This window comes from Neofelis nebulosa, chromosome 6 (genome assembly GCF_028018385.1).
Source record: "Neofelis nebulosa isolate mNeoNeb1 chromosome 6, mNeoNeb1.pri, whole genome shotgun sequence".
NCBI lineage: Eukaryota > Metazoa > Chordata > Mammalia > Carnivora > Felidae > Neofelis > Neofelis nebulosa.
The window spans coordinates 41,394,964-41,422,680 of NC_080787.1; the positions used below are offsets into that span (position 1 = coordinate 41,394,964).

At 40.3% G+C, this 27,717-nt stretch overlaps 1 protein-coding gene across 5 annotated transcripts in view; it reads right to left on the reverse strand.

Moving 5' to 3' along the window:
* KIF6 (kinesin family member 6) overlaps positions 1–27,717 on the reverse strand; it is a 388,723-nt gene that overhangs the window by 195,786 nt on the left and 165,220 nt on the right. For 4 of the 5 annotated variants that reach the window (XM_058733812.1, XM_058733811.1, XM_058733813.1 and 1 more), the window contains 3 exons: positions 11,763–11,868; positions 10,531–10,669; positions 5,723–5,938 (listed from right to left, as the gene is read on the reverse strand). In XM_058733812.1, the coding sequence (XP_058589795.1) occupies positions 5,723–5,938; positions 10,531–10,669; positions 11,763–11,868 (461 nt within the window). Of the gene's footprint in view, positions 1–2,421; positions 2,468–5,722; positions 5,939–10,530; positions 10,670–11,762; positions 11,869–27,717 lie in introns of those variants that run through there. The other variant, XM_058733816.1, reaches the window with a different exon arrangement.

Below are 27,717 nucleotides of genomic sequence, written 5' to 3' on the forward strand. Positions count from 1 at the left end.
TCCTTTAGAAAACACATTGGCTTCTACTTGTTTGTTCACTTCTTAGGTTTGAAGACCTTAGTGGTGGAATCATAAAGATTATCAGATAAAACAAATGGAAATGGGGGTAAGGCTTGATTTTAAACCTAAAGCAGAGTCTGTTCTCAACTTCTCTCTCTCCCCTTTCTCTTTTTTGAGCATCATTTATTCATTTCATCTAATCTATGGACCCTTCGAATAGGAGGGTTACAAAGATGCATTTCTCAGAGGCAGTGTTCGGAGTAGCCTCAATACTCTGCACTGCGGAAGTGAGGATGGCCATGGAGCTACAGAGAAGGCAATGATCCATTTACTCACTGTCTCTTTAATTGAATTTATAGGGAAATGCAAGGATGAAAGCATGGTCAGTTCCAAAAGAGAGGCTAAGATGGATCATGAGAGGTTTGAAAAGCAAGAGGTGAACATTTATGCCTGAGGCTTACTACAAAGCAAGTTGGAAAGGATCTTAGAAAACCTAATCTCTATACTTTTTCTCTGGTTTTATGGGTGAGTTTTGCTCTATGGATTTCTCTTTGAGCTCTTCAACTTAATGGATGATTTGGGTATATTAAACCTTTGTAACAGTAGCTTTTGGTCCAGAGAGCAATCCTTTGAGCATGAGTAGAGCAAACTCAAGGAACAGACTCCAGGTTTGAAGCAGCATGCCAGAGAAGCACCGGCTGCCTTGTCCTCCTGTCGATGCCTGTACCTGCATTCTCAGTGCCAGAAGAACTGGGAAAACCAATAAGAGGGACAAGAACCAGAGTTGTTTATGCCATGGAGAACTGCTGTAGGCTCCCTCTGTTATATCTCTTCATGCTCTTTGCCTCTTTGTTTCCATCACTCCGAACTCAGACTATTCTATTTCCTCAACCATTTACCACGTCTCCAGGCATCTCGTCTTCAAAACACTAAAGATTTTTTCCACAAATGCCTTCCCAGAGCACAACTATCACCATTCCCCCTCTGTTTTGTTGGTTCCCTGCAACCAGATGAAGAAAATTCCCCAGCTTGGTATTCAAGGGTTTTCGTAACATGGGTAAGAAATTAAATGTGAGAAATGAAAACAACATGAAAGTATATAAAGTTAAAAGGGGACGTTCCCATCTATTCCTCTACCCCCTGACTCTGAAGCAGCCATCCCAACAACTTCCCACTCATTTTTCTACCTTGTTTCTTCGGACTTCCTGTACCTCTCCAGGGCCCTAGCTAAACAAGTACCCCTGCCAACTCTACATATTTTCACTTGCCTTCCTGTTCCCAAGCCTTTACTCATAATATTCTTTAAACCTGGAATGTAATAGAATGTTCTTCCCTCCATCTTTATCCAAATTCTACTGATCCTTTGAGACCTAACTTCTGTGTCACTTGTTTTGTAATGCTTTTCCCAATCTATTTGTAAAGGTCCCTGCCTTCTCCTTTGCCTTCCCATAGTGTTTCTTCTAGCTCCTGCTATAGCACCTGTTATTTTATTCTCTGCTTTTTGGGTGCCAAGCCAGACTCCGCTATTTAAACGTGAGCTCCCAGAGGTAGAGACCATTTCTCAGTTTCCGCTGGTGCCCCCTATAACCTTGGACCTTCTGTGCACATAGTGGGGATTCAATAAATTCTCTGGAGTATGAGAAAAGAGCCTGGAGCCTCCAGGCTGTGGCTTTGGCTTTCAGTTCACCTTTTAAAATGCCGGTGACATCACCTGTGATGAGTGGGTTCTGTTAGCATCTCAGTTAAAGGATGTGGTGAGTCATCAGGGGCTTTTGGAACACTGGTTCCAGGTGACCCTCTGGAACACACAGTCAGAGCACGAAAAAAATAAACAACAACAAAAACAACAAACCCCCAAAACCAAACAAGAAAACCAAAGTATCAAACTCCTGCTATTTTAAAGAGAACCATATGACTCTTTTCAAAATGTAGAGCTGAACAATCCCTCTCATTACTTCAATGAAACCAAAACAGACATTTAACTTCCAAAAAAACAAGAAGCCCCAAAGCCCCTAACCTTCCTTCCTCTGCCTTGGCAGGCTGCTTGCACAATGACTGTGTAGGGCTCTCTAGTGAATCATGAGTTTGGTTTCATTTTCTTTTAGCACAAGAAATTTGAAAGAAGTCATTTCCGGCATGAAGTGGGGGTGAAAGGAACAAGGGGGAGGGTCATCAGAGGGGAGACAATGGTCTCCGAGTGGAGGATGTCAAATCTACTTGCTTTCTGCATTAAAAGCAGTCCAAAGGATGGTTAATAGAAATTGACCATACCTACATAGGGCAGAAATCCTTCCGAAACCACATGCTTATTAATTTTTTGTATTTGGCTTAGTTTACACAGGTTCTTGTATAAAATAATGCAATAATAAAAGCCTAATCAGCTCCTAGGATCTTAAATATTATAACAAACTATCCCATTACCTGTTGCTGTGCAGCATGGATTCATCCACAGCAATTTTCATCCTATCTGTAGTTTTGCCAAAAAAATAAAATCAATCTCCCATCAGTCCCTCTTCCAAATGGTTAGATCATTATCAATCCACTTGTGAACCTACTCCTATTTAAAGTTATTGCTAGAGCTACATCCAATGACAGTTAAAACAACTCAAAAACTCTTTAAACTATAAGGCTTTTCTCCAAAACTCTTTTACCTCATTTGTACTTGGACTTTACAAACAATTTCCATTATTTTTCAGTGATTTTCTATTCAAGTAAACTTAATTCATTCTCCAAACAAAACTAGTCTGTCTTGATAGTAGTATCAAGAGAGGAGAAGGGTTACTGAAAAAGTTGACTATAATTATGAGTTAGGAGAGAGATTATGAGATGCTGTGGGGAAGAAGAATTATGAGAAGGGAGATGGTGTGGGCAAGAGAAAATAGAAACAGAAAAGGTCTGGCACACTGCGAGGGTGGGGCAGTGATATCTGAGGCTATTTCTGCACAGGCATAATGGTGTGTGTCTTTGGAGAAGGCCAGTGAACAGTCCATAAGCATGGAGTTCTAACATTCGTACTGACCATGACTTTCCATGTCAGCAGAGATGCCAAGCTCTGTTCTCTATAACCAACAATGCCAACTGTGGCACGGCCAGGGGGAGCACTGTTCCTTACCTCCATGAAGAGCCTCACAAGCCACCCAAAGACCTGGGGGCCATCTTCACCATTACCTGCTACCTCCATTAGTCACCAAGCCCTGCCCACTCTCCCTCCTAAATGCTTCTGATTCCCTCATTTCTCTCTCATTATTTCCATCCTCTGGCCTAGACTACTATACCATAATGGCCTTCTAATTAGTCATGCAATCTGTTCTGCACAGGATACTCAATCTGTCTTCCTAGCTTTTCAACTCCCCACATGCCAACCATCCTGACCTTTTCACTTTCCAAAGTGCTCCTTCCCACCACAAAGGCCCTGAAAGCTATTTAAATAATTCCTTTTGCCTGCGATATTCCTTCCAGCCACACTCCCACCCAATGCCCCCTGTTTGATCTTTCTGATCTTAACTTGAGGCAGGGTTCCCTGGTATGTGCCCCATCAGTAATACAGAGGTGCACTTTTGTAATTAATTGTTCAAAGCTCTCCTCTCTGTCAGTTTCTAAGTGCTCTGAGATCAGAGGTTGGGTTTGTCCTTGTATGTTCTTGTATAATATGGGGCTAAAACAAGAACCTATAGAATAAGGATTAGATGAGTTAATTCAAGCAGACAACTGTGAACAGTACCTGACATATATATAGGTCTGTGTAAGCTATAGTCATAATAGTAATAATTGTCACAGTACCTAGAACAAAGTGTGCAGTCAATAAATATATGTTGAATGCATAAAGGAATGAATAAATTGATGGATGAACTAATGAAGTCACCAATGCAGAGGGCCTCCTTTTTTTTTGAACCAGCTGTTACCAATAGCAGAGTATAGGAATGCTGTATGGAAAACATTCACAGAGAGGAATAATTGCTTTCTTTGCCTCCTGCCATTTACCATGATAAATGGTAAAAATAGCATTTTTGATTTCCTTTGATTTTTAATTTATTCTACTATGTTGTTAAATAAATACTCAAAGCAAGGAGATTTAGAATTAAGAGACAAAGGGATATAATATCACAAAGTATATTTCCAGGCTTCTTGATCTTGTCTTTATTAAATAAAATGTGTCCTTCTTAATGAGCGCCATACTCTCATTATTAACAAGCTAAATCCTTTAGAAAACCGTGCATATCAGGTCACCCATCCCAACAAACATTTATACAGAGATTTTCTTGTTTGTTTTTTTTTTCCTAATTTTTTTTAATGTTTATTTTTTGAGAGAGAGACAGAGAGACAGCACAAGCAGGGTATGGGCAGAGAGAGAGGGGGACACAGAATCCGAAATACACTCCAGGCTCTGAGCTGTCAGCACAGAGCCCAACGGGGGGCTCGAACTCACAAACTGTGAGATCATGACCTGAGCCGAAGTCATATGCTTGACTGACTGAGCCACCCAGGCACTCCTATAGAGAGATTTTCAAACTATATTGCCAAAAGGGGAAGCTTTTCACCCCTTTGTTCTGGTATGTTCCATGTTTCAGATTTCTCAATGTTTTCAAGAGAAAGACATCAATCACACAACGGTACATTGCACTCTGCTGGTCTAATAGAAAGAGAAAATAGCACAAACCAGCCTGGGCCTCTAGCATGGTTCTGTAGTTGTAGAATTGACATACCAATCATGGCCACCTGGGTGGCTCAGTCGGTTAAGTGTCTGACTTCGGTTGAGGTCATGATCTCATGGTTTGTGGGTTTGAGCCTCGCATCGGGCTCTGTGCTGACAGCTTGGACCTGGAGCCTGCTTCGGATTCTGTGTCTCCCTCTGCCCGTGCCCCACTGTCCACCCCCACCACTTGTGCTCTGTCTCTCTCTCTCAAAAATAAATAAACATTAAAAAATATTTTTAAAGAAAGCCTGACATACCAATCAAAAGCTACAAGTTGGGAGAAGTGCTTCCTTGTCAATCCAGCTGTGTGAAATCCTATCTGACAAAGTTTTGTTTGTTTATTGTCCATTAAGGCAGACTGTAATAATATTGTTAAATTATTTTGCTACAAAGAGCTTATTCAGACTTAGAAACAAACACTGTGTCATCACATTGGCAATGAAACATCTGTCCTTATTCTTTCCCTCCCGTGGAGGAAAGATTGTGTTCCTTTCTCTAATGTTAACTTTTCTCCTGTTGCCTTGGACCCATCTATTTCTGCCTCTGAACTCTTTGATAATTCATACTTCGTATTTTAAGTTCAGTCATCAATTTTGGAAATTAGTATTTAATTTAAGAGTTGTGATAGTTATAAAAAATAATTCTAACAAATAAGTTGTCATTTCTTCACCTTTGCATATTTAAAACTAAAAAATGGTATGCTGAATTCCATTATGGAGAATGAGGAATGCCAGGATTGTTTTTTGTTTTTTGTTTTTTCCTTTTGAGGATAAACTTAACCTGGGAATTTTTGTTATTGCTGCTGAAGCTGCTGCTGGCACAACTTTAAAACCTCGAGAAATATTAGTAATAATAACAGCAATTGAATTACAATGATGAAGAACAGCATGATAAAATTATAACCGTTTCCATGTTTATTTATTTTTTCTATAGACATATAATTTATGATAGCCTATGTTTTCTCATTTAAGCCTAGGTTTTCTGTATTTAACATAATATAATTTATATTTATAAATAAATATAACTGACCTGTTTTTCTGTGGAGCAAACTGGATCTGTACCCAAAAGTGTTGACGTCCTGGACCTGTGTGGGAGCTGAGGATGGCAAAGTCCTCAGACCTTCTGGGTTCCCAGGTAGAAAAGGTGAACTCTGTGAGTGTCCACATTCACTTCTATCCATGCCAGATGAGTGGAGAGCATCCTGAGCTTTCTTCTTTTCCTTCTTTAGCATATTGACCAGAATATCTGAAACTTGATTAAGGATTTAGTGACTCGTGCTAAGTTGCAATGATCAAAACACTGTTTCTGGGACACCTGGGTGGCTCAGTCGGTTAAGCATCCAACTTTGGCTCAGGTCGTGATCTCACCACTTGTGGGTCTGAACCCTATGTAGGGGTTCTGTGCTGACAACTCAGAGCCTGGAAACTGCTTTGGATTTTGTGTCTCCCTCTCTCTCTCTGCCCCTCCCCCTCTCACCCTCTGTCTCTTTCTCTCTCTCTCAAATATAAATAAACACTAAAAGAAACCACTAATGTCTCAATTGAGGTTAATATTCCAAATAATATTTGCTATTTTTCACATGGTAAAGAGATCACTAAAGGAAGACTTCAACTTCCTGAAGTCATTTATCCAGTTACAGACAGTTTAGGAAGCTAGTCAATATGGCATCATTATATGAAAAATTAGCAATCCCAAGGTGTTTAAAATATAAAGACTTAAAATTGTTATGAAAGGGTTTATAAGAAATGAACACTTAATAGGAGCAGGCAGTGGAGCTATGCATGTATCTGTGAGTAAGTAAGACCTGAATCCAGGAAACTGCTCAGGAGGCAGCAGGAGCAGAGAGGGAGAACACCAGAGTCCGCCCAGCTGGCAGACCAGCCAAATTGGTTCTGATGGCCAGAGCACCCCCACATTCAACACATGTCTGCATAGCATAGATTCAAATGGGACTTGAAGTCACTTAAAAAAATCCCTAAATCTTGGTCCCAAATGCAACTGAAAAGAGATGAATTCTTATTACAGATACATTACTTTAAAATGCCCCTCTTGCAGGCCATTTCAATATACTAGGTGCACTGATGATAACATCACTGCATTCCACCCCACTTTGCTGTTCTTTCGGGCTCAAGATGCTGAGAACTCTGAAGAATCTCGGCCACCACTTGAGAACCTCAGAACTCCGCCATCCCCAGAGATGGCTTCACTAAAATAGGAGTGAGGAAATATGGACGTGGTGGGGAGAGAAGACTGCTGCTCAGACGCCTGCTCAGACTCCATTTTCCTCCTCAGCTTTGACTCCAACTTCTTGGGAGATTTCTGGAAGTGCAATCACTTTTTCTCTCACAGTCCTTGATATGGCTTCTTCTTTGCCTCAAAAAATCATGCCCTTACCAGAGGTGGTATCTGGGCCTTGTCCTAGCAGAGAAGAACAGGGATCTGCCCACATCTTCCACTCCTTTTCATACGGAATTGATTACCAAGAGCATCAGGGGCTTCCACTGGTTCACACGCTGCAGTGGCAACATCCAGTCACTCACTCCTTCAATGGTATTCAGTGGAGCTTGTACTATGTGCCAAGCACTGTTCTAGGCATAGGGATGGAACAATGAAAAGGTATATTGGCTTCTTGCTCTCACAAAGCAGATGTCCTACTGGGGAAAGACAGATTTCATGCACATGTACCAAACATTAGAGAATGAAAGGGCTGGATAACTAATTTTTAAAAGGTCAAGAGGGCTGCCAGGTGGCTCAGTTGGTTAAGCGACCAACTCTTGATTTCAGCTCAGGTCACGACCTCATGGTTTGTGGGATGGAGCCCTTGCATTGGGCTCTGGGCTGACAGTGTGCAGCCTGCTTGGGATTCTCTCTCCCTCTCTCTCTGCCCCTCCTCCACTCGTGCTTGCTCTCTCTCTCTCTCTCTCTCTCTCTCTCTCAAAATAAATAAACATTAAAAAAAAATAACAGGTCAAGAATTACTGAGTGGCTACTCTACATTGGGTGCTCACAAAGGACTTCTCTAATGACATTTAGGCTGAGATCTGAATGACAGGAAGCAGTGGCTGGAGGAAGAGTATCTCAGCAGAGTTACTGGCTAGTGCTAAACGCTAAGGAGAAGGGCCTTGGCAGTTTTACCACCCAATGGACATTTGGCTGTGTCTGGAAGCAATGTTGGTTGTCATACTGCAGTGGGGGGCAGGTGCTGTTTCTGAAGTCTAGTGGGTAGAGGCCAGAGAGGCTTCTAAACATCCTACGATGCACAGAGCAGCCCCCACAACAGAGAATTTATACAGCCCAAAGTGTCCATAGTGCCAAGGGCGAGAAACATGGTGTTAGAACAAGAAGAAGGACACTATGACCAAAGCCTAACATATTTGGGATAGAGACATAGTATGTGAAATCAGGGGCTTGGCAGACACACAATCACGTAGGGCCCTGTGATCCGGAGTAAGGAGTTGAGGTTCATTCTAAGTATAGCAGGCCCTGGCAGAATTTAAGCAGAGACAGACAGTGTTCTGAGGTACATTTCATAAAGATCAGAGTACGGATTTATCTTCTTGGCTGCCTTCCTTCTTCCCCACCTTTCCTTTGTCTTCTTCCCCTGCCCATTCCGTTGAACTTGGGCCTTTGTTGTGCGAGGTACTAAATGACATGCTGTTTGTTACATGTTTAGTGAAGGGCAGTCTGAACTTTATTCATACTGATAATGTCACTGAAATGACACCATTTTCTCTCCCTTTCCAAGAAGAATGTTCAGTGTCATTCACTGTCATTTTGGTTGCATTACTGTCTTTTGCTGAGCTCAAGTATTACCACCTGTTTTTCCTACAGACCAGGTCTTTCTCATTCCTCCTGTCAGTCTTCACCTTGGTGGTTCTACAGACAGGATATGAAAATATCCTCCAACCTGGCTATGAGAAGCTTTGAAATTTCAGCAGCCTTTCTTGGTCATTAGCCGTTTGATAAGTATAAGCTTTGTGATGAGTAAATCTGAGCTGCTGTTTTTCCTTCTGAGTTTGCCCACCGTGTACAGAGTCCCACCTCCCACCATGTAACACCACAGTGCTCAAAGCACCTGCTAGTCACTCACCTTACCGGCTTTGGCCACCACTGTGAGGTTGGCAGGGCAGGCTTCACGGTCCTACTACTGAGGGGTAGGAAAGAGTTTTGCGGAATAGCTGTAGAGCGAATACATGAAGAGCGAGGATGTCAATCCAGGTGTGAACTTCAGGTTCAGCGATCTTTTCACCATGGCTCCTACACGCCAACACTTTGAATATGAGTCTCACAAGGAGGAGACCCTGCTCAGGTTGTTCTTGGTCAACAAAGACCGAGGGCAGCCCCACACGAGCAGTGGTACCTGGATTTGGCAGTCAGTCAGGGAGATGAGGTAAGTCTCTCTGTCACTCTCTTGTCTAAGTAAACATACATGTGCAAGCCCAGACTGTTCCCTTTGTCCTATCTCACCTCACCCCTCCTATGGGCACACACATTCAGAAGCCCAGAGGGGGATTAAGAATTGGTCGGAGTGTTTAGCGGGAGCAGATCCTAAAGACAACCAAAGCTAGGAAAAGAAGCAGAGCTCAGACTGGAACTGGGGCTGAGGCTGAGTCTGGGCTGGGAGCATCCCTGGAGATGGACAGGGTAAGAGGGAAGAAAAGGAATGCAGGGTGAGACTGTGGCCAGCGCTCACAGACAAGGCCTCGTGTAGCAGAGTAATACATGGTTGACCCTACTGCCGCTGGCTGGCTGATAAAGGAGCTAAAACTCACTTGGATCAGGCATACGGGGTCTGCTAATACTCAGCTCAAAGTAGAGACTGAGGTCAATCAGGCAGTGTGCCTACCTTGTATGTGGTCTGCTTTTACCTCTTTATTAGTGGATGTCCTTCATGTATGTTCTTTTCACGCATTTTTCACATTGACTGAAGCTGAAAGACCTGCTGGTGCTTTTTTAAAAACGAACAAACAAAAACACCTGTAAGAACTGACCAAAATAACTTCTTATGCATGTTTCAAGTCTGCAAATGTACCGACAATGTCAAATCTTGTACGAGAAGCTTGAAAGATAAGACAAGAAACAATACCAAAGAAATGCTGCGGAGACCTGAGGTCTAACCCACCCAACAGGGGCTCTTCAGAGGTAACCACCCAGTCCCACTGGAGGCAGCTCCCTGCTCTCAGACCCCAAACACACTGCCTCCTAGAGCCAAAAAGGTTTCTATCTTGAACACTCTTCACTCACTTCCAAATTTGGGAACATCTGTAAGTAGAACTCGAAGCAGTAGATCTGGCTTTTAAATAAAAAGTTACATTTAAATCAATCTCTGCTCTTCATAAGCTAAATACCATTTGTCAGTTTTCAGCCACCATTTGAGTTTCGCCCACACACCAGCCACAAATTCTGGGCCATGGTGAGGCTGTGGTCAGCCCAGCGTCCGGTCAGTTAGCTAAAGATAACCCGCTAACTTTTTGGCTCAGAACTGTAACAGAAAGAACACAACAGAATAGTCCAAAAATATATATTTTCTACAAAATTTAATGTTAAGAGATGGTGTGAAAAAGACCACACTTTTCAATAAACTGAAATATTCCCCCATAATGTAAATGTATCTGGCTAAAAACAAAGTAATTTTTTTTTCTTTTATAACGACTGTGTTTTTCACTAGCCACTACATTTTGTTTGTGGACGGGACCTCTTCTAAATAAAAAGAAGCAGTGTGAACCGGAAGCAGGGCGGGGACCTAGGTGATGTGGCCAGGGGAAGACATGGAATTGTGCTCACTTCCTCTTTTAAGCCAGTAGAGGGTAAGTTCCTAATCACTTCAGAAAGGATACTGATTTCATTATCCCTCTGCTGTAGAAGGTCTCGTAGCTTTTTATATTCTTCCTCTTTTAATGGTTCTTGGCAGTCTTGATCTTTGATTTCTGAAGAGACTGTGCTTTTTCCATGGATCTTCTTGTCATTCAATAGTTTCTGTAAGACGAAATAAGAGCTTAGAGTCCGTATCTCTTTTTTTTTTTTTTTTTTTTAACTTTTATTCAGTTTTGAGACACAGAGAGAGACAGAGCGTGAGTGGGAAAGGGGCAGAAAGAGAGGGAGACACAGAATCCGAAGCTGGCTCCAGGCTCTGAGCTGCCAGCACAGAGACTGACATGGGGACCAAACCCATACAGTGAGGTCATGACCTGAGCCAAAGTCGGCTGCTCAAATGACTGAGCCCCCCAGGCATCCTGTCTTTTCCAAATTTCTTAGTTTCTTGGACTCTTTTCCCCTTTGACAATTCTTTGCACAAATCAGGCATGAATGTCCTTTCTTGCCTCCTTGTCTATGCCAATGCAGCTGCCTTAGCTCCATGTGTCTTCTCCTTCTCCCTGCCTCTCTCCCCTCCCCTTCATCTTCTCTGCTATCATCTCTCTCCTTCCCTAAACTTGGAAATTCTTACTCAAACATTATCTCCTCTTGAACTTCTTTCTCCTTCTCCTTAACCCCATACCATTTGATTTACACTTTAAACAATAGCACTTATGATGTGTTATAATTATTCTTTCCATAGATGTCCTCTTCATGACCTTTCTTATTCAATTTTGCTTTCCCAGGGCTTGGCCCATAGAAGACTCACAACAAATGCTTATCACCATAGTGAAGAATGCCAAATCACAAGTGAGGTAGAAATAAAGGTTAATGATCACTGTGTCATCATGAAAGGGTAAAACATAAGGCAGAGAAAAACTGAGGGTTTATATGGATAAATATAATCTGCTGGGGAAAATGCAGGACACAACTTTCTTGATGTATCTTGAAAAGAAATGGTTCTTGAACATGGAATTAGTCTGTGTACAAGGTAGAGATTCCTGGAAAAATAACTACAAGTTATTCACTGGCAGGTAAGATATGACCTCTGGAGAAGTTCAATAAGCCCAGCTTTGTTTGAAGATCATGCCATTCAGGACATGAGAAGCTGGATCTTAATCTTTTCAGGGTTGTAAGAGTTGGTCAACTAGCAAACTGTATCGCAGTTTCAACATGGCAGACAATGGCTTCTACTAGAGGAAATGTTTAAATTTACCTTTAAATAATGGAAACAGTGATGAATTTTACGCATATCAGTGCCAACCTCTAGTCTACTCTCCGGATCTTGGTCTTCCAAAAAGGAGGTTATTAGTTTTTCCAGCCTAAAAATACATAATGTATGAGAAGCAACTATGAGCTAGAAACTTTAGAAATTTTAATGGTATTACTTGGTTGGTTAACATTTGAAGTACAGGATACTGTTCCCATTTCTTTATGAAAATATAGTTATCTGATTTAACTATAAAATTTAAGGGGAAAGAAACATATTGACAAAGTGAAATCTGAAATGATGCAATTATTTGACTAATTTCCAATAAGTTTTCATACACGGCTTTCAATTTGAGTCATTTGATTTCTACAAAACATGCCCTCTGGCCAAGCTGAATTTCCATGCCTCTATGCCTAGCTACCACATTGCCAGAGAAAGTAATACAAAAGTTTTCTTTTTATTAGTTTCATTAAAGATTAATGCACTCCACCTCAGCTGGGACCTCAGTGATGCTCCACAACCCTGTTAACCCTCCCTGGTTGACTTATTTTTTTTAAAAAGCTTTTATTTAAATTCAAGTTAATTAACCTACAGTGTAATACTAGCGACAGGTGTACAATGTAGTGATTCCTTACTTCCATATACCACCCGGTGCTTAAAAAAATGGGCAGAAGACATGAATAGACATTTTTCCAAAGAAGACATACAGATGGCCAACAGACACACGAAAACATGCTCAACATCACTGATCATCAGGAAAATACAAATCAAAACTACAGTGAGATATTATCTCACAACCGTCAGAATGGCTAAAATCCACAACACAAGAAACAACAGATGTTCGCAAGGATGCAGTGAAAGAGGAACCCTCTTGCACTGTTGGTGAGAACGCAAACTGGCGCAGCCACTCTGGAAAACAATACGGAGGTTCCTAAAAAGTTAAAAATAGAACCACCCTACAATCCAGCAATTGCCCTACAAGGTATTTACCTATAAGTTCTAATCCCTGGTTGACATATACTCTTCACAGAGCCTCTTCCAAGACCTTCCACAGCCCTCAAGCCTACGAAGACTCTCATTCTGTCAATACTGTAACTTCCCGCTCGACAGAAAAGTCAGGGCTGTTCTGAGGACTCCTCCGATTTGCTCTTCCGTCACCTCAGAGCATCTCTTCCTCACTACTCAGGCCCTCTTCTTTCTTTTACATATTTTGTGTAATATCTTTCCTTCTCCTGGCAGTTCTTGCCCCCTGGGCTCCCTTTAGGCTTCTCCCTGGATTACCTCCTATTAATCACCTCCTTTCTCTTACCTCATTGTCACCTCTCCATACTCTTTCCCCTCTGCTTATAATGATGGTCAGATTGTTTTCTATTCTAAGATGAAACAAAATAGAAACCAAAACACCTGTTCTTGGCGGGACCATCCAACCACTCTATTCTGAAGTCCTAGTTCAGTTTATGCATTTGTGTGCTTACTACCGTCCCCATTGTACTCCAGAGCCAGTGTAGCGCCTTAGCTCCCCAGTAGTTTATAAGCTCCACGAAGCAGTGCTTGGCTCTCATTCATCCTTGTGCTCCCCTCCCCCACCCGTATCTAGAGCGTGCACACTTGAAGTTCTCAGTACAAATGTGTTCATTAGTTAACGGATTCATTTCAAGGGAAATTATTCTCCTCTGTGTTGGGATGGAATGCTTTATAAGGAAGGTATAAGGATGGCAATCAGTATCTAAGATGCTAAGTATCATAATAGAGCAGCAGCATATCTTTCTTACATTATTATGAAAACATTTGCATACCATCGGCATCTTTTTTTTTTTTCACCTGTATACATTTCCCTTCTGCTGTTAGTATCAGCCCACTCAAACTAGATGTAATGATTTCCATCTACAGCAGCTTTGGATTTCATTTTTATTTCTTCCTATAATCTGTGACATGTGACAGCTGATATTTACAGGTGTGAGACAATTTATATTATAATTTTTTATGGAGTTTCTTCAGGTGGAGGAATACTTGTCATTTGCACTATTTGCTGATTGACATGTTTCTTTGTAGAACAGAGCTTCAAACCACCAGACACATTTCTGATACAAAGATTTGTTACGGCTTTTTATATAAAATATTATAAAAATACATGTTTATGAGAACAATTTCAAACAATGCAGATATGAATAAAGCAAATGTGTCTCTCCGGTTTCCTCTCCCCAACACCCTGCCATCATTTTCACCTTCTTTATTCACTCTCAATCCCTTGGGAAATCTACTGCTAATAGCTGAAATATGTTCATCTAGCTCTTAACCAAGGCGTCTACCTATACCCATGTGTTTACAGATTTTGTGTTGCTTTTTACAACACAGAGATCACATTCTGAATAGTATTATGCACCATGATTTTTCTAAACAATTTATCACAGATAATCTTCCATTTCACTTCATTTTTGTCCTCATTTCATAACATTTTTAATGCATTAATATATTTCATTATTATATACTTCATTTTAATAGTTACATAGTATTCCATAGCATGGGTGTGCTGATCCTCTCATGATGAACACTCATTTGACTATTCATAGTTGCTACTTTCCTCTGTAACCTATGAGGAGGACTGGATCTACAATTCCCACCCAACCAGGCTTCAAATGTTTACCTACTTGTATTTTCCCTGAACACGTTTCTCAGAAATTCTGGAGCTCTTAAAAATCCCTATTAGTTCTAGGATATACCCACTCTTTAGAGTAAAAAAAAAAAAATTGTGATTTTCAGCATATATACAATTTTCAACAGATACTCTCAGGTTAGAAGCAATGATTAATCTATTCTTCCTTTTGGCTTTTTCTTTAGAAGACAATTTCTTCCCTATAGTTTGTTCAGAAAGCATATATTCTAGGAAACATCCCATGAAGGAGGGCCAAAGTGGAATCCTAGTCCACAAGAAAGCACTGTAAAAAATAAGCCTGCTGATTAGCTGAGTGACCACACACAGATCATTCAATCCCGCTAGGCTTTGGCTACTCCATCAAGACTCTTGTCCTGAACAATAATAGTATAGGCTTACAAGGAGGACTAGGAACTTCTGCCTAAATGAAAGAACTGGGTTGCTCTACCTTTTCTAGTACAAAACTAAATCTGGTATAAAACCAAAAATGAAGATCAGGCCTTTTGATATGCAAGTTTTTTTTTCTCAGTGCTTCAGACCACAGAGCCTCTTTAGATAAGAAAAATGCTTGGGCTTTCCTTCATACCTTTGATCTGTTGTAGAATTTATTTCCTTAACAACCAAGGACTTGGTCTAACAATTAAAATGCAGAAAAATGCCTAATTCAAATGTTCCTAATGTACTCCTCTAGTAGTTAAGAGTGAACGATTGACCCCAAATTCCCTGCATTTTCCTATCTCCCAAAATAGTTCCCAAGTTCATACCTAGTCACTGCCCCTGCTGAGGGCTCTCCCAGATGCCAGAACACTGCTGGATAGTGAAGAACTGTTTGCAGAAAAGGCTCTTTAGGGAGGTCAAATGATTATAATAAAGTCCGTTCTTTAGGAAAAGCCCAAGTAAACCCAAAACTACTTTTTCTCTGCTTTCGCTAGGAGAAAGAATCCTAGGGGAGAAGTAAAAGTAAATGTATGCCATTCAGTCCTCATCCATATGGACAGGAAAGATCATAGATAATCTACCTGTGTTGGAACACATAACCTGGCTGATGGCAGGTGACTGACAGGTGTCTGGTGACTATGCGAGATGCCTCTGACACCTGTAGCCTAGTCCAGCGACTTGACTGTACTAAACATTCAGTATCTGAACACATAACAAGAACTGACTGTATTTCCTATGTGCTTTACCTCCTTGAGACCACTTCATTCCTCTCTTTCTGTTCCCAGTATTTCTTGCCAAAAAATGAAGTTTGTCTGCAGCCACATTTCGGTGGGAATTTAGGTTTAATAGTGTGAATAAAAAGGCAGAGCAAGTTAATAATCATTAAAAGTAGCTAATATTACTTGAGCAAGTACTAAATGCTAGATACTATTCTGTACCTTTTAAATACATCATTTCCTTAATCTTCACAACAACTAGGTGAGAAAAGCACTATTATCATCCCCTTACCTTAGGTGAGGAAACTAAGGTACAAAGGGGTTGAATATCTTGTCCAAGGTCACACAGCTAGCAAATGGCAGAGCTGGCATTCAAACTCAGGCAGGCTGACGTCAGAATCCGAGGTTTTAATCCCTATAGTTACCATGCTATTGCAAAATTACTAACTTCATTTAAATACCATGATGGGTAATGTATATCTAAAGGGAAATAACATACTTATGAGAATTCTTTGAGGAGGTAAAGAGTTGAATAGATAAGCAAGAAATAACTGAGCAGCAGTTGCTTCGATCTTAACAAAGCCACTGACCAGCTTGGTTAATAAAAACAAGAGAAGTTGAGAAAGAATCAGAATGCCCCACATTAGCATATTATTTAATTATTGCACCATTATGTACATAGTTAAGCAACTATTTAAAAAATGGTGAAAATGTATATTTATTGACATTAAAAATATTTATGCTATATTATGATAGGTAAACAATGAATCCCTTTACAGTACCCTATAACACACCCAAAAAGACAGAAGATAAGAAATAAAAAAAGGGAAGGAAGGAAGGAGGGTAGAAAGGAAAGAAGGGAGGGAGAGAGAGAAAGAAAGAGAGAAAGAAAGAGAAAAAGGAAAGAAGGAAGGAAGGAAGGAAGACAGAAAGAACGAAAGAACAAAAGAAAGAAAGAGAAAGAAAAGGAAAGAAAGAGCAGCAATCCTGAGACTTCTGTCCAGTTGCCTTTGGCTCAAGAACATTTATTATCTCACTGTGAAAAGAGACCAGCGATCCAAACTAAACTTGCTCTTCTGCAACATTCTTATGATTATGTTACATTTAACTGTTTATTAAATTAAAATCATTTATACATTGAGGGTGATTATGATGTTCTCATTATTCTGAATTAATCTTTGTTAAAAAAAATTCTATGAACAGGTTCCCGTCAGTATTAGCTTCTAAACATGGGTTAGAAACCCTATGTCTATGGTACTGGTTGTGAGAAACCTGGGAGAAAAGAGGAATGGGCATTCCTAAGAGCATACCTAACCTGGGGTCCTTAACCACAGGAACGACTAAAGGAGTTATGTCCCGGGGTGGGGAGTGGGGCAAGGGAGCATGCCTTCATAATTGAGGGACAAAGATAACAGAATTGTCCTACAGCACAATTTTATTCCAGGGAATTTATAAAAACAAGGCTAGGGATTCCAAAGCAATGGGACCTTGTCCTCTGATATTGAGGTAGAAAGAACAAGGCAATAAAAAATATCCCTATTGGTGGGTCAGGGCTATTTTGTGGTAGAACCATGGAAATGCCTAGTATCGCTGAGCTGACGGCTCTTAGGTCATCTGGCTTCTCACGGGTTCTGAGGCAGGAGTAGGCAGCTTATTCCAAACCACTAGGGAGGCGTTCTGATATAAAAACCTAACTGATATTAATTATACCCCAAAGCATCAAAACCTGCCTGACCTCTACCAATCATTTTGCCACTAAAGATGGCTCCATCAAGGATGGGTTGTTTCTTGGGGTGCCTGGGTGGCTCAGTCGGTCAAATGTCTGACATTGGCTCAGGTCATAATCTCACGGCTCATGGGTTTAAGCCCTGTGTCAGGCTCTGTGCACACAGCTCAGAGCCTGGAGCCTGCTTCAGATTCTGTGTCTCCATCTCTCTCTGCCCCTCTCCTGTTCTCTCTCTCTCTCTCTCTCTCTCTTGCTCGCTCTCAAAAATAAACATTAAATAAAAATTTTTTTTTAAAGATGGGCTGTTTCTTGATGGGCTTAAGTAGTGTGGATGCTGACAAACTATGGTTACATACTAACATGAGCAACGATCTCAGAAAGAACTGGAAAATAGTGATAAAGATCTAAGAAGAAACTTGATTATTCTTAACTTCTAGGAACATGAAAACCAAATAGGAAGGATGGGAGAATAGTTACACAATTTAAAAAATTGACCATGGTAGATAAGAAATGCAGCTGAACTGTTAGCTTGAAGGATCTCAAATTTTAATTAATTCATCAACCTCTGTTGGTCACAAATTTCTCATTTGGAAAACGTGTGAAATAATATCATCTCTAAACTCTTTATGCTCTATGAAATAAGATATTGCAAGGAAAAAACAGAGGATATTTATTGTCATCAATGTCTTGAGATTCAAAGTGTGAACAGTAAGTCAACTTAAAGGCATCACCTGGGAACCTCTAGGAAATGCAGAGTCACAGGCTCCATCCAAGACCTACCGAACAAGAACTCGGGCCCCATACCAGACCTGCTGAATCTGCACTTCAGCAACATTCCTGGGTCATCTAAATGCACACTAATATTTAAGAGGCATTACAATGAGGCAATCTATTGTTGAATGTTTTTAAAAAAATTTTTTTAATTTTTTTCTTTAATTTTATATGAGAGAGAGAGAGAGAGAGAGCGAGCATGCAAGCAGGGGAGGGGCAGAGAGATGGAGACAGAATCTGAAGCAGTCTCCCGGCTCTGAGCTGTCAGTACAGAGCTCGATGCGGGGTTTGAACTCACGAGCAATGAGATCATGACCTGAGATGAAGTCGGGTGCTTAACCGACTGAGCAACCCAGGCATCCCATCTATTGTTGAATGTTGAGTCAAGAATATATACGTTGTCTTTTCAGCCCTGGAAACCAAACAATGACTTGCAATGTTAAAGAGTAACATCTCTTGATGGTCAACTATGTCCTGGCCACTGTGTGTGTGTGTGTGTTTTTAATTTAATTGGAAAAAGAATTAGAGAGAATCTCATAGTCTGGTTCTCTTTATAACTGCCTTTCTCCAATTATTTTATTACTACTTTTATTGAAAATCCATTACACGTCAGAAACTCACATATGCCTTTTGTTATTGATCTGTACCATAAACCTGTAAATTATTTTCCCTCCTCCATAGATGAGGACAGGAGAGCTCAGAAGTCAAGTAACTCGCATCCTGTTACAAATTCAGAAAACGGGATTTAAAAACAGACCGGTCTTTTGAATCAGAAATATCCACTCTTTCTGCACATATCACAAAGCCTCTCAATCAATTCAGCAAAACACCTTGCACTTGCCATAATCCCTGTTATACTAAGTTTGTACTAGCCATTCAAACTTTTTCATAGATTTTTTTATTTTTTAATAAATAAAGATGCAAACCACAAGCTCAACTTTGTGTCTGGCAACTCAAAGAAAAGAATTTTTTTTTTTTTTTTTTTTTTTTTTTGGACAGAGAGAGACAGAGCATGAACGGGGAAGGGGCAGAGAGAGAGGGAGACACACAGAATTGGAAACAGGCTCCAGGCTCCGAGCCATCAGCCCAGAGCCTGACGCGGGGCTCGAACTCACGGACCGCGAGATCGTGACCTGGCTGAAGTCGGACGCTTAACCGACTGCGCCACCCAGGCGCCCCAAGAAAAGAATTTTTAACAGGATGTGACAGTGAGGTTCTTGAGACCTAATGGTGGGGGGCAAAGGAAGCCTTTATTTTGACTTTGCTAACATGACAGGCCTCTTTTCTGCAGTGTAACCTCTAAAACATACAGTGTTGGGATAGCACGTAATTTACAAAAGTTAAGTTCTGATAAGAACAAAACTTTCACAATTTATGATTAACTACAATCCACAGGACACGAAAAACTGAAGGCTGAAAGTGTGCCAACAGGACCATGACCAAAGGAAACTATACAAATATTTTTCAGGGTCATTAGTTTCATGTTTATTTTTTGTTAGATTCTGCTGAAAGCAGCATTCCCAATTGGCTTAAAGGTGGTTACTTCAAGAGTTTTTTCTTTTGGTCTGTGACAAGTATTATATACATTACACACTCCCCCAGCTCTAATCAGTAAGTGAAAGACATGGACCCTCATGTGCAAGGATTTGAGTTCAATGTCAGCCACTTTGTTGGAATGAGCCCTTTTTAATAACAGTAGGCGGCCAGAAAATTCATGGTTTCTGTGTTGCAGAGGAAATTCCTATGCAGAGTTTACCTTCAAGATTTGTCTCCGTAATGAGTATTTCCTTGACCTCTATAAAAGCTCAGTTCTATGGCACCTCAAGTGTATAGTTGCACAACTGCTTGAGACTCCAGTGTTTTCAAATGGCAACTGTGAAAAATCCACATCAAAACCCACGCTCGTTTGCCTCTTTAATGGTGAATATATGGCCTATTTACAGGAAAATGCATTTGCGGCCATGTACTTCAGTTTATGGAATTTTCAAACACTAATTTGAAATAATTAAAAAAAATTTTTTTTAACGTTTATTTATTTTTGAGACAGAGAGAGACAGAGCATGAACGGGGGAGGGGCAGAGAGAGAGGGAGACACAGAATTGGAAGCAGCCTCCAGGCTCCCAGCCATCAGCCCAGAGTCCGACATGGGGCTCGAACTCACGGACCGCGAGATCGTGACCTGAGCTGAAGTCGGACGCTTAACCGACTGAGCCACCCAGGCGCCCCCTGAAATAATTATTATTTTTTTTAACGTTTATTTATTTTTGAGACAGAGAGAGACAGAGCATGAACGGGGGAGGGGCAGAGAGAGAGGGAGACACAGAATCTGAAGTGGGCTCCAGGCTCTGAGCTGTCAGCACAGAGCCCGACGCGGGGCTTGAACTCACGGACCGTGAGATCATGACTTGAGCCGAAGTCGGACGCTTAACAGACTGAGCCACCCAGGCGCCCCTGAAATAATTTTTAAATAAACTAAAACAACTTTGAAGATACTGAAGACTTTTGATTTTTGTTTTTGTTGTTGCTTTTTTGTTTTTTTTTTCCCCAGCACTTTAGTATTTTGTTAAAGGCATATTTTAAAAGCTCTTTTATAATGCAATGATGAAGGCTTTTGAGAAGTTATAAAAATTGATTCTGATTTTGTCAATCCAGATATTCACATACCCAATTTAAAGGCACATATTTCTTGAAATGATCAAACATTTTACCTTAAGTAGACACAGAAAGGTTCAGTGGTTTAGCACAAATGTAAATAATGAAAATAACATAAACTCATCAATCTACAGATACTAATAACCACCTCTTTAAATTCTGTATGGATCTTTTGAACTCTTTGTTTGCTATAGGCAAACACTATGTGATTTGTGTTTCCTACAAACATGAATCTCATCTACATAAATCCATAATAAATGAGAAACTGACTTGCAGGAAAGAGAATGGTGGCATGGTAGGATGGGGGTAGAGAGGCTAGTTAGCGAGCAGCACTGCTCGAGGTAGGAATATATTATAAAAGACAAGTCACATTTGGGAAGGCAGCAATAACAGTCAACAGAAACACGGTAGAAAATGTTTCCTGCCATTGCAGCAGAGGCTGAAGGAGCTGAGAGAGAAGTTAAAACAAGTAGAAAGAGACAGATGCCTAAGGCAAGGGGGAAAAGGCCAACTGGATTACAGTGTGCAGAAGCTACCAAGAAAGCCCCTCTGAGGACTTTGGATGGTGAGAACATCAAGTGTGGGGAATGAGGAAAGACAGGGAGAGTGGCAGGAAGGGAGCAGGTGGGGGGGTGGTGGTGGTTTGGGGGGACAGGGATAGGAAGGTGGGGCAAGGAGAGGAATGGGGTGGAGAGGAATGGGGACTTCAGTGGATAAAACCTATGGAACAGAAGTTGACTGGGAAATTTGGAGGAATAGGGCCTTTGGAAATGGATTGGGCTTTCCCACTGTTACCTGTCTCCATGGTTAGTTTTCCATTGACAGATTCTCCTGCCAGTCCATTAATTTGAAGGCATAGTGATAGCTTTATCTGCCCCCTGCTCCAACTCTCTGAATTCCTTTTCTATAATTCTGTCTTGCATGAAGTTATATTTTTAGATAACACTGAACTTTAGAGATAAACATTTCTCAGCTGGTTCCTTTAGCAAAAATTTTAAACAACAGCCTTGGTTTATTCATATACAAAAATGCAGAACATATATATTATTTTAATGAAAAAGTTGTAAAAATTTCGAAAGATTTTAAAAGATTTTGTTATGTAAAAATACAAAGTAAATCCTTGTGGATATGTTTTCATTTCATAATAAATAATTAGTATTATTCTATCATATGGAAAATGGTATACAGCTGTTTATAAAACATGTGTATGAAACATATATGAAACATATGTGTATGAAGCATGTATATGAAACATGTGTTCATGTAATATAAATCTAGAACAAATTTATGTAAATTGAGCCATACATTATCACTCAGTTCTACATTAAATTAAAGATGGGTTTACAAAGTTAACAAGAGACCCTAAGACACAATAAAAATCAAAGAAATATTGAAAACTTAATAATAGTAAATGTCTTCTTAAAAATGACCATTAAACAGTTAAAAACAATGATGTAGGACCTACATAAAGAAAAGTGAAGGGGCACCTGGGTGGCTCAGTCAGTTAAGTGTCTGACTCTTGATTTCAGCTCAGGTCATGATCTCACAGGCATGAGATTGAGTCCCACGTCAGGCTCTGTGCAGGGCATGAAGCCTACTTAAGATTCTCTCTCTCCTGTACACTCTCACTCTTTCTCGAAAGAAAGAAAGAAAGAAAGAAAGAAAGAAAGAAAGAAAGAAAGAAAGAAAGAAAGAAAGAAAGAAAGGAAGGAAGGAAGGAAGGAAGGAAGGAAGGAAGGAAGGAAGGAAGGAAGGAAGGAAGGAAGAAAGAAAGAAAGAAAGAAAGAAAGAAAGAAAGAAAGAAAGAAAGAAAGAAAGAAAGAAAGAAAGAGAAAGAAAGAAAGAAAGAAAGAAAAGAAAAGGAAAAATACAGAGAAAGAATGAAGAAGACAAGAACACACTGAGAGTCTTAATATGCTCTTGAGTTGGAAGATGTACGACTGTAATCTCTCCCTAAAGTTATACATATACACATACAACCCACAAAATTTTGTATACATTTTTGTGGGTGAAGAGTCCACAAATCCCCCCAAATCTGTACATAGTCCCCACATGCTAAAGATGTACATACATATTGATATGAGGTGTCACAATTGAATGAAAACACAGGTTTAAAAACAGTAAATAAAGCATGAGTTCATTTTTATTAAAATACATATTTATATGTATTCATTGAAAATGTTGAAGGATTACAACCAAATAATAACAGTTGTTATCTTTAAAAAAATTTTTTTAATGTTTATTTATTTTTGAGAGAGGGAGAGACAGAGCACAAGCACGGGGGGAGCAGAGAGACAGGGAGACACAGAATCTGAAACAGGCTCCAGGCTCTGAGCCGTCAGCACAGAGCCTGATGCGGCCCGAATTCAGGAGCCATGAGATCATGACCTGAGCTGAAGTAGGACACTTAGCCACTGAACCACCCATGCGCCCCAACAATTGTTATCTTTGAGTGGCAGAATTACCAGTAGTTTCTATTTTCTTTTTGTTTTTTTGTCCATTAGCACTTTTCCACAATGAACATGAAGAGTTAGTAAAATAAAAAATTATAAAACCCCTACATTCTCAAAGCAAAATTAAAAAAAAAAAACAGATGAAATTCAAAAAGTTAATTTACAGCATTTCGTGTTGCTTTCCTTGAAATTGATGCTATAGGAGAGAGATACACTTTATTTGCTATTATTGGGTCCTTGGAATGAATTAGGTCCTTTGGTTAAAACCCAAAGCCATTCCTGTGTTGCTTCCAGATGGATTTGATTTGTTAATATGATCTAATTACTTATTTTATGGCCTCGATTACAGTGGTTGGTGGCTATTTCTGCATTTGTTTATCCATCCTTTGAGCAAGCTATCAGGAACCAGGTGTTAGACGTTGCTATAATTTATTATTTCCATAAGTGCACATTTTCACACTGTGGGTTTTCTTCAAGTGGCATAAACTATATAAAACTGTAATTAGAACAAACATTTGTTTCAGGAAGTCTTTAAAAATACCCAGCTCCATGTATATGCAAACTTTTCCTGTGAAAAGGTTATTGGGGAAAGCAAGAGAGAAATACAAGTATTGCTGGTTGTGATGAAGGGCTCATTCCTTCTTTGACAAGAATTCCCTGGAGCTCACAAAACCCAACGAGCAAAAAGCATTAGCAGTGGAGAAAGCATTAAATAACTGGAAGAATGAAACAGTATGTTCATGCTTTCCCACTCAAGACTTTCTAATTTAGAATCAAGTACTTGGGCTTCTGATGAAAGAGCTGTCCAGGCCAGAAGAATCCAGTGTGTCAACCACAGTCCAACAAATAAAATCACCATTCACACCTTGTTCCCCTTTTCATTATCTGCCTTCAATATTCATTCGCTTGGCCTATTAGAACCCAAAGCACTTAAACTATAGGAGAATAAAATGAGCATTAAAGTACAGAAACAGCCCTAACATGGAGACAGGCCTTTTTAATCATATTAGATAACTATGTCTTAAGAACTCAAATGCTTCCATAAACTACCCAAGGATAATTAACACAAGCTGTAGGCCATGCTTTTAGTTTTTGCTTTAATATCTTCAAAATGGAGTGTCAGGACCAAAAACACTTTGTACCAAAGTGGAGAGACCTCATCTGTAGTGAATTATATCTCATGAATGACTTCAGACATCTGATCTCTTATAAAATGAGCATTAGCCGTTAATGACGTCTGGGATATTTAATCCACAAAGCTTAGATTATTGCTTTATAGCCAGCCATATTAGAAGACAGAGTAAGGATGCCTAGGATCCAAGAGATGTGAACCCAGGACCACTTAGGAGATAATCCCTCTTTTTTTTTTTTTTTTTTTTTTTTTGTAAACAATGCTTGATTACTTGGGTCACTCCTATTCAGGAGGTGTGAATTAATCTTTAGGGAAACACTAACCATGATAGGAGATGTTTCTCATTCTCTCCCCACTGAACACAGGTAGGAAAGAACTGCATTTAGGGCTTAAATTTGTCACTGCATAAAGGGAGACTCTAAAATGATAGGGAATAAAAATCAGGAATGTGCTAACTTCTTCATTCTTACGTTTATTCAGAAAACATTTACTGCCTGCTGGCCATGAAGCAGGTGTTGGATATATAAAGACAGTAAGACATATTGAAGTCTATTCACCTTAACTTCGCCTGGATCTTGATCTTTAAAAATCTCTGAGGCCATGTTCAGTGGTACTTTTTTTTTTTTTAAGGGCCAAGCACAAATGCCAATTAGTTGTTTTTAAGGCAAAACGACTCATGGAAATTATGCAAATAAAAACTCCGATCGTATAAAAAAAACTGAAATCAGGTTACAAATATTGTACTGGACACACGCACTAAAAATCTGTTGTTTATATGAAATTAAAATTTAACTGGATGTCCTGCATTTTTATTTGCTAGACCTGGCCACCCTAAGCAGAAAGCCAGAAAGTCCGCAGGCCATCCAGCGCCAAGCTGGCCTGGGGGTGCACATGGCTGTGGTGCCTGGCCCCGGGCATGCAGAAGGGCACACACGACTGCTGCCAGGTTCCCAACCCACCCACCAGTAATAAAGACAGGCGAGGCCTGATGCTGCTGTTCTTTCCTCAGGGCATCAAAAGTACTACAAGTCCTGTCCACAGCACCTAAACATTTCCACGCCACTACTAATACACTACCCTTTCAATTGATTTTAAAGCTAAAAATTCAGAGAGTGATAAAACCGTTTAGAACTCTCGGGGAGCCAGCATTGGTGAAGGCTGATCTCAGGAAAAAACCCAATTTGGTAGAAATCTTTTGGAAGTCACGTCATTTCTCTGGATCTGTTTATGAATCCATAAAATAAGGAAACCAGACCATACACAGCCCTGATCGTATTGATCCTCCTCTATCTGAAATGTTCTCCCTGTCCAACTTTCTTTTCTAAATTTTGTCTCAATTCACGGGTCTGCCAAAAGTCATCCCTGATCTTCCCACTCAAAAATAATTTCCGCTCTGGGGCATCTGGGTGGCTCAGTTTGTTGAACATCTGACTTGGGCTCAGGTCATGATCTCACAGTTCATGAGTTTGAGCCCCGCATCAGGCTCACTGCTATCAGTGCAGTGCTATCTCTCTGCCCCTCCCCTACTTAGGCGCTCTCTCTCTCTCTTAAAAATGAATGAACATTAAAAAAAAAAAAAGTAACTTCTGTCTTTCCAACTATCCCACACTTTGTATCAGGTGTGGTATACCACCTTTTACCTCACATCGCCGATATTTATGTATTTGTCTTGTCTCTCTTACAAGGCTGAAGCTCCCTAAAGCCAGAGTCTGCCACTAATTTCATCTTGGTTGTCCCCACCCTGCCATTCCAGCACAAAGTACTGTCTTTTGTTTAATGCCCCTGCTGTGGGCTGAGGACACAGCCTTTTCTTTGTGCCTCTGAGGAAACAGCCTTTTTAGAGGCAGAAGTTGTTGGCCAGGCATTTTTCTGATTCAAGTCAGCCTCTCTAAAATGTCCTGCCTTTGTAAAGAGCTGAGCTGTGGCAAGCAGAAATAAAAATAGCTAAAGCAAGGAACTTACTATTGCACACACTGCTGAGGTTGTGTGATTGCGGCAGAAACGTCTGCGTTTTAAAAGGCTGACTGGGGGCACTTATGGACTGAGCAGAGAAGCTGCTTTAACAACAAAAGTATGGATCAACATTCGAACCAGAAAGCGTAGCCAGTGTGGGGGCAGAGGGACAGCTCCCCTGAGTCAGAAGCCAAGGCAGAACCAGAACCATGAGAGAAGGGTACCTAAGCTAGAATCAGAAGCAACCCTACCCTAGGAGAGGGCAGACAGCTGGACTAGACCCACACAATAAGTTATTACAAACTTACATACTATCTGCAAAGAATATTTATGAAAGTCGTAAAGTGCTTTTCAAGAAAAGAACACCGAGAATGCTAAGACATGAATATCAAACTCAAATCTTTTAGAAACAAATATGTGTAAACTGTACTTTCCTGAGTGAGGAAACACAATGGTTCCAAGCCCAGCTAAGCCAAGGAAGAAGATTCTGTGCACTACCTGGAAGGATGCCCGGGGAAGCCATGGGCAGGACAGGGTCACCCAGGGAGTCCCCCAAAGAGTAAGTAATATCCTGTGTTTATGAGGTTGGGCAAGAGGTGATCCCAGGGTTTCTTTCCAGTCATCTGAGCCATCATCTCCACATGTCTAGTTGTGTGACATATTCAACATAAGCCATCTGAGAACATGTTTCTGTGAAATCAGTGATACTGACTGAAACAAACAAACAAAAATCCCATACATTTCTGCTATTACCCTTTGATAATAACGAAGAATGAAGGCATGAACTTTGGAAAAGTTAGTCATTTGACCCAAATGGTGGCTAATAAGAATAATTAGGATCTGTCCCTGTGTTTCTTAGCAACTACCTCATAGGTTAGTGGCCCCATGATTACTTGAACTATGAGGAATTTCATTATTGGCATGAACTCTTGAGTTTTATCAGCTGTGGTTACTTGTACATAAACTGTCTAGTATTAAAACAAGCACTGGTTAATCTATTTCTAACATACCAAAAATGAGCCAATTGCAGTGGGTGGATATTTACTTTATGGCCCTGTTTTCCATCTTAGTTCAGAAGCCAATCCCTTAGGGTACAAAGGGGGATACATTTCCACACCTTGTCTCTTATCAGACATTCTGGATAAGATCATTTCTATACAACAGAGTGAATGAACAACAGTGAAGACAATCCAGAATTGCAGGTAGACTTTAGTTTCTGACAGTGAATAATGTGGAAAGAGCAAGCCCATTCTAGAATATAGCTTGCAGTTTGCCCTGTAAATGCCTCAGAAACAGGATCCGGGTGAGGGTCATTATTACACCTCATTTCTTTGTGGCTCAAGGGCCACAAAAGAACAGCTCGGGAGACAGACAAAACAGGATTCACATTCTGACTCTGTATTTCATCTTGCTAGCTGCATGTTATTTGCCTCATGAAATTATTGTGGAGTTTTTATTAGATGATGC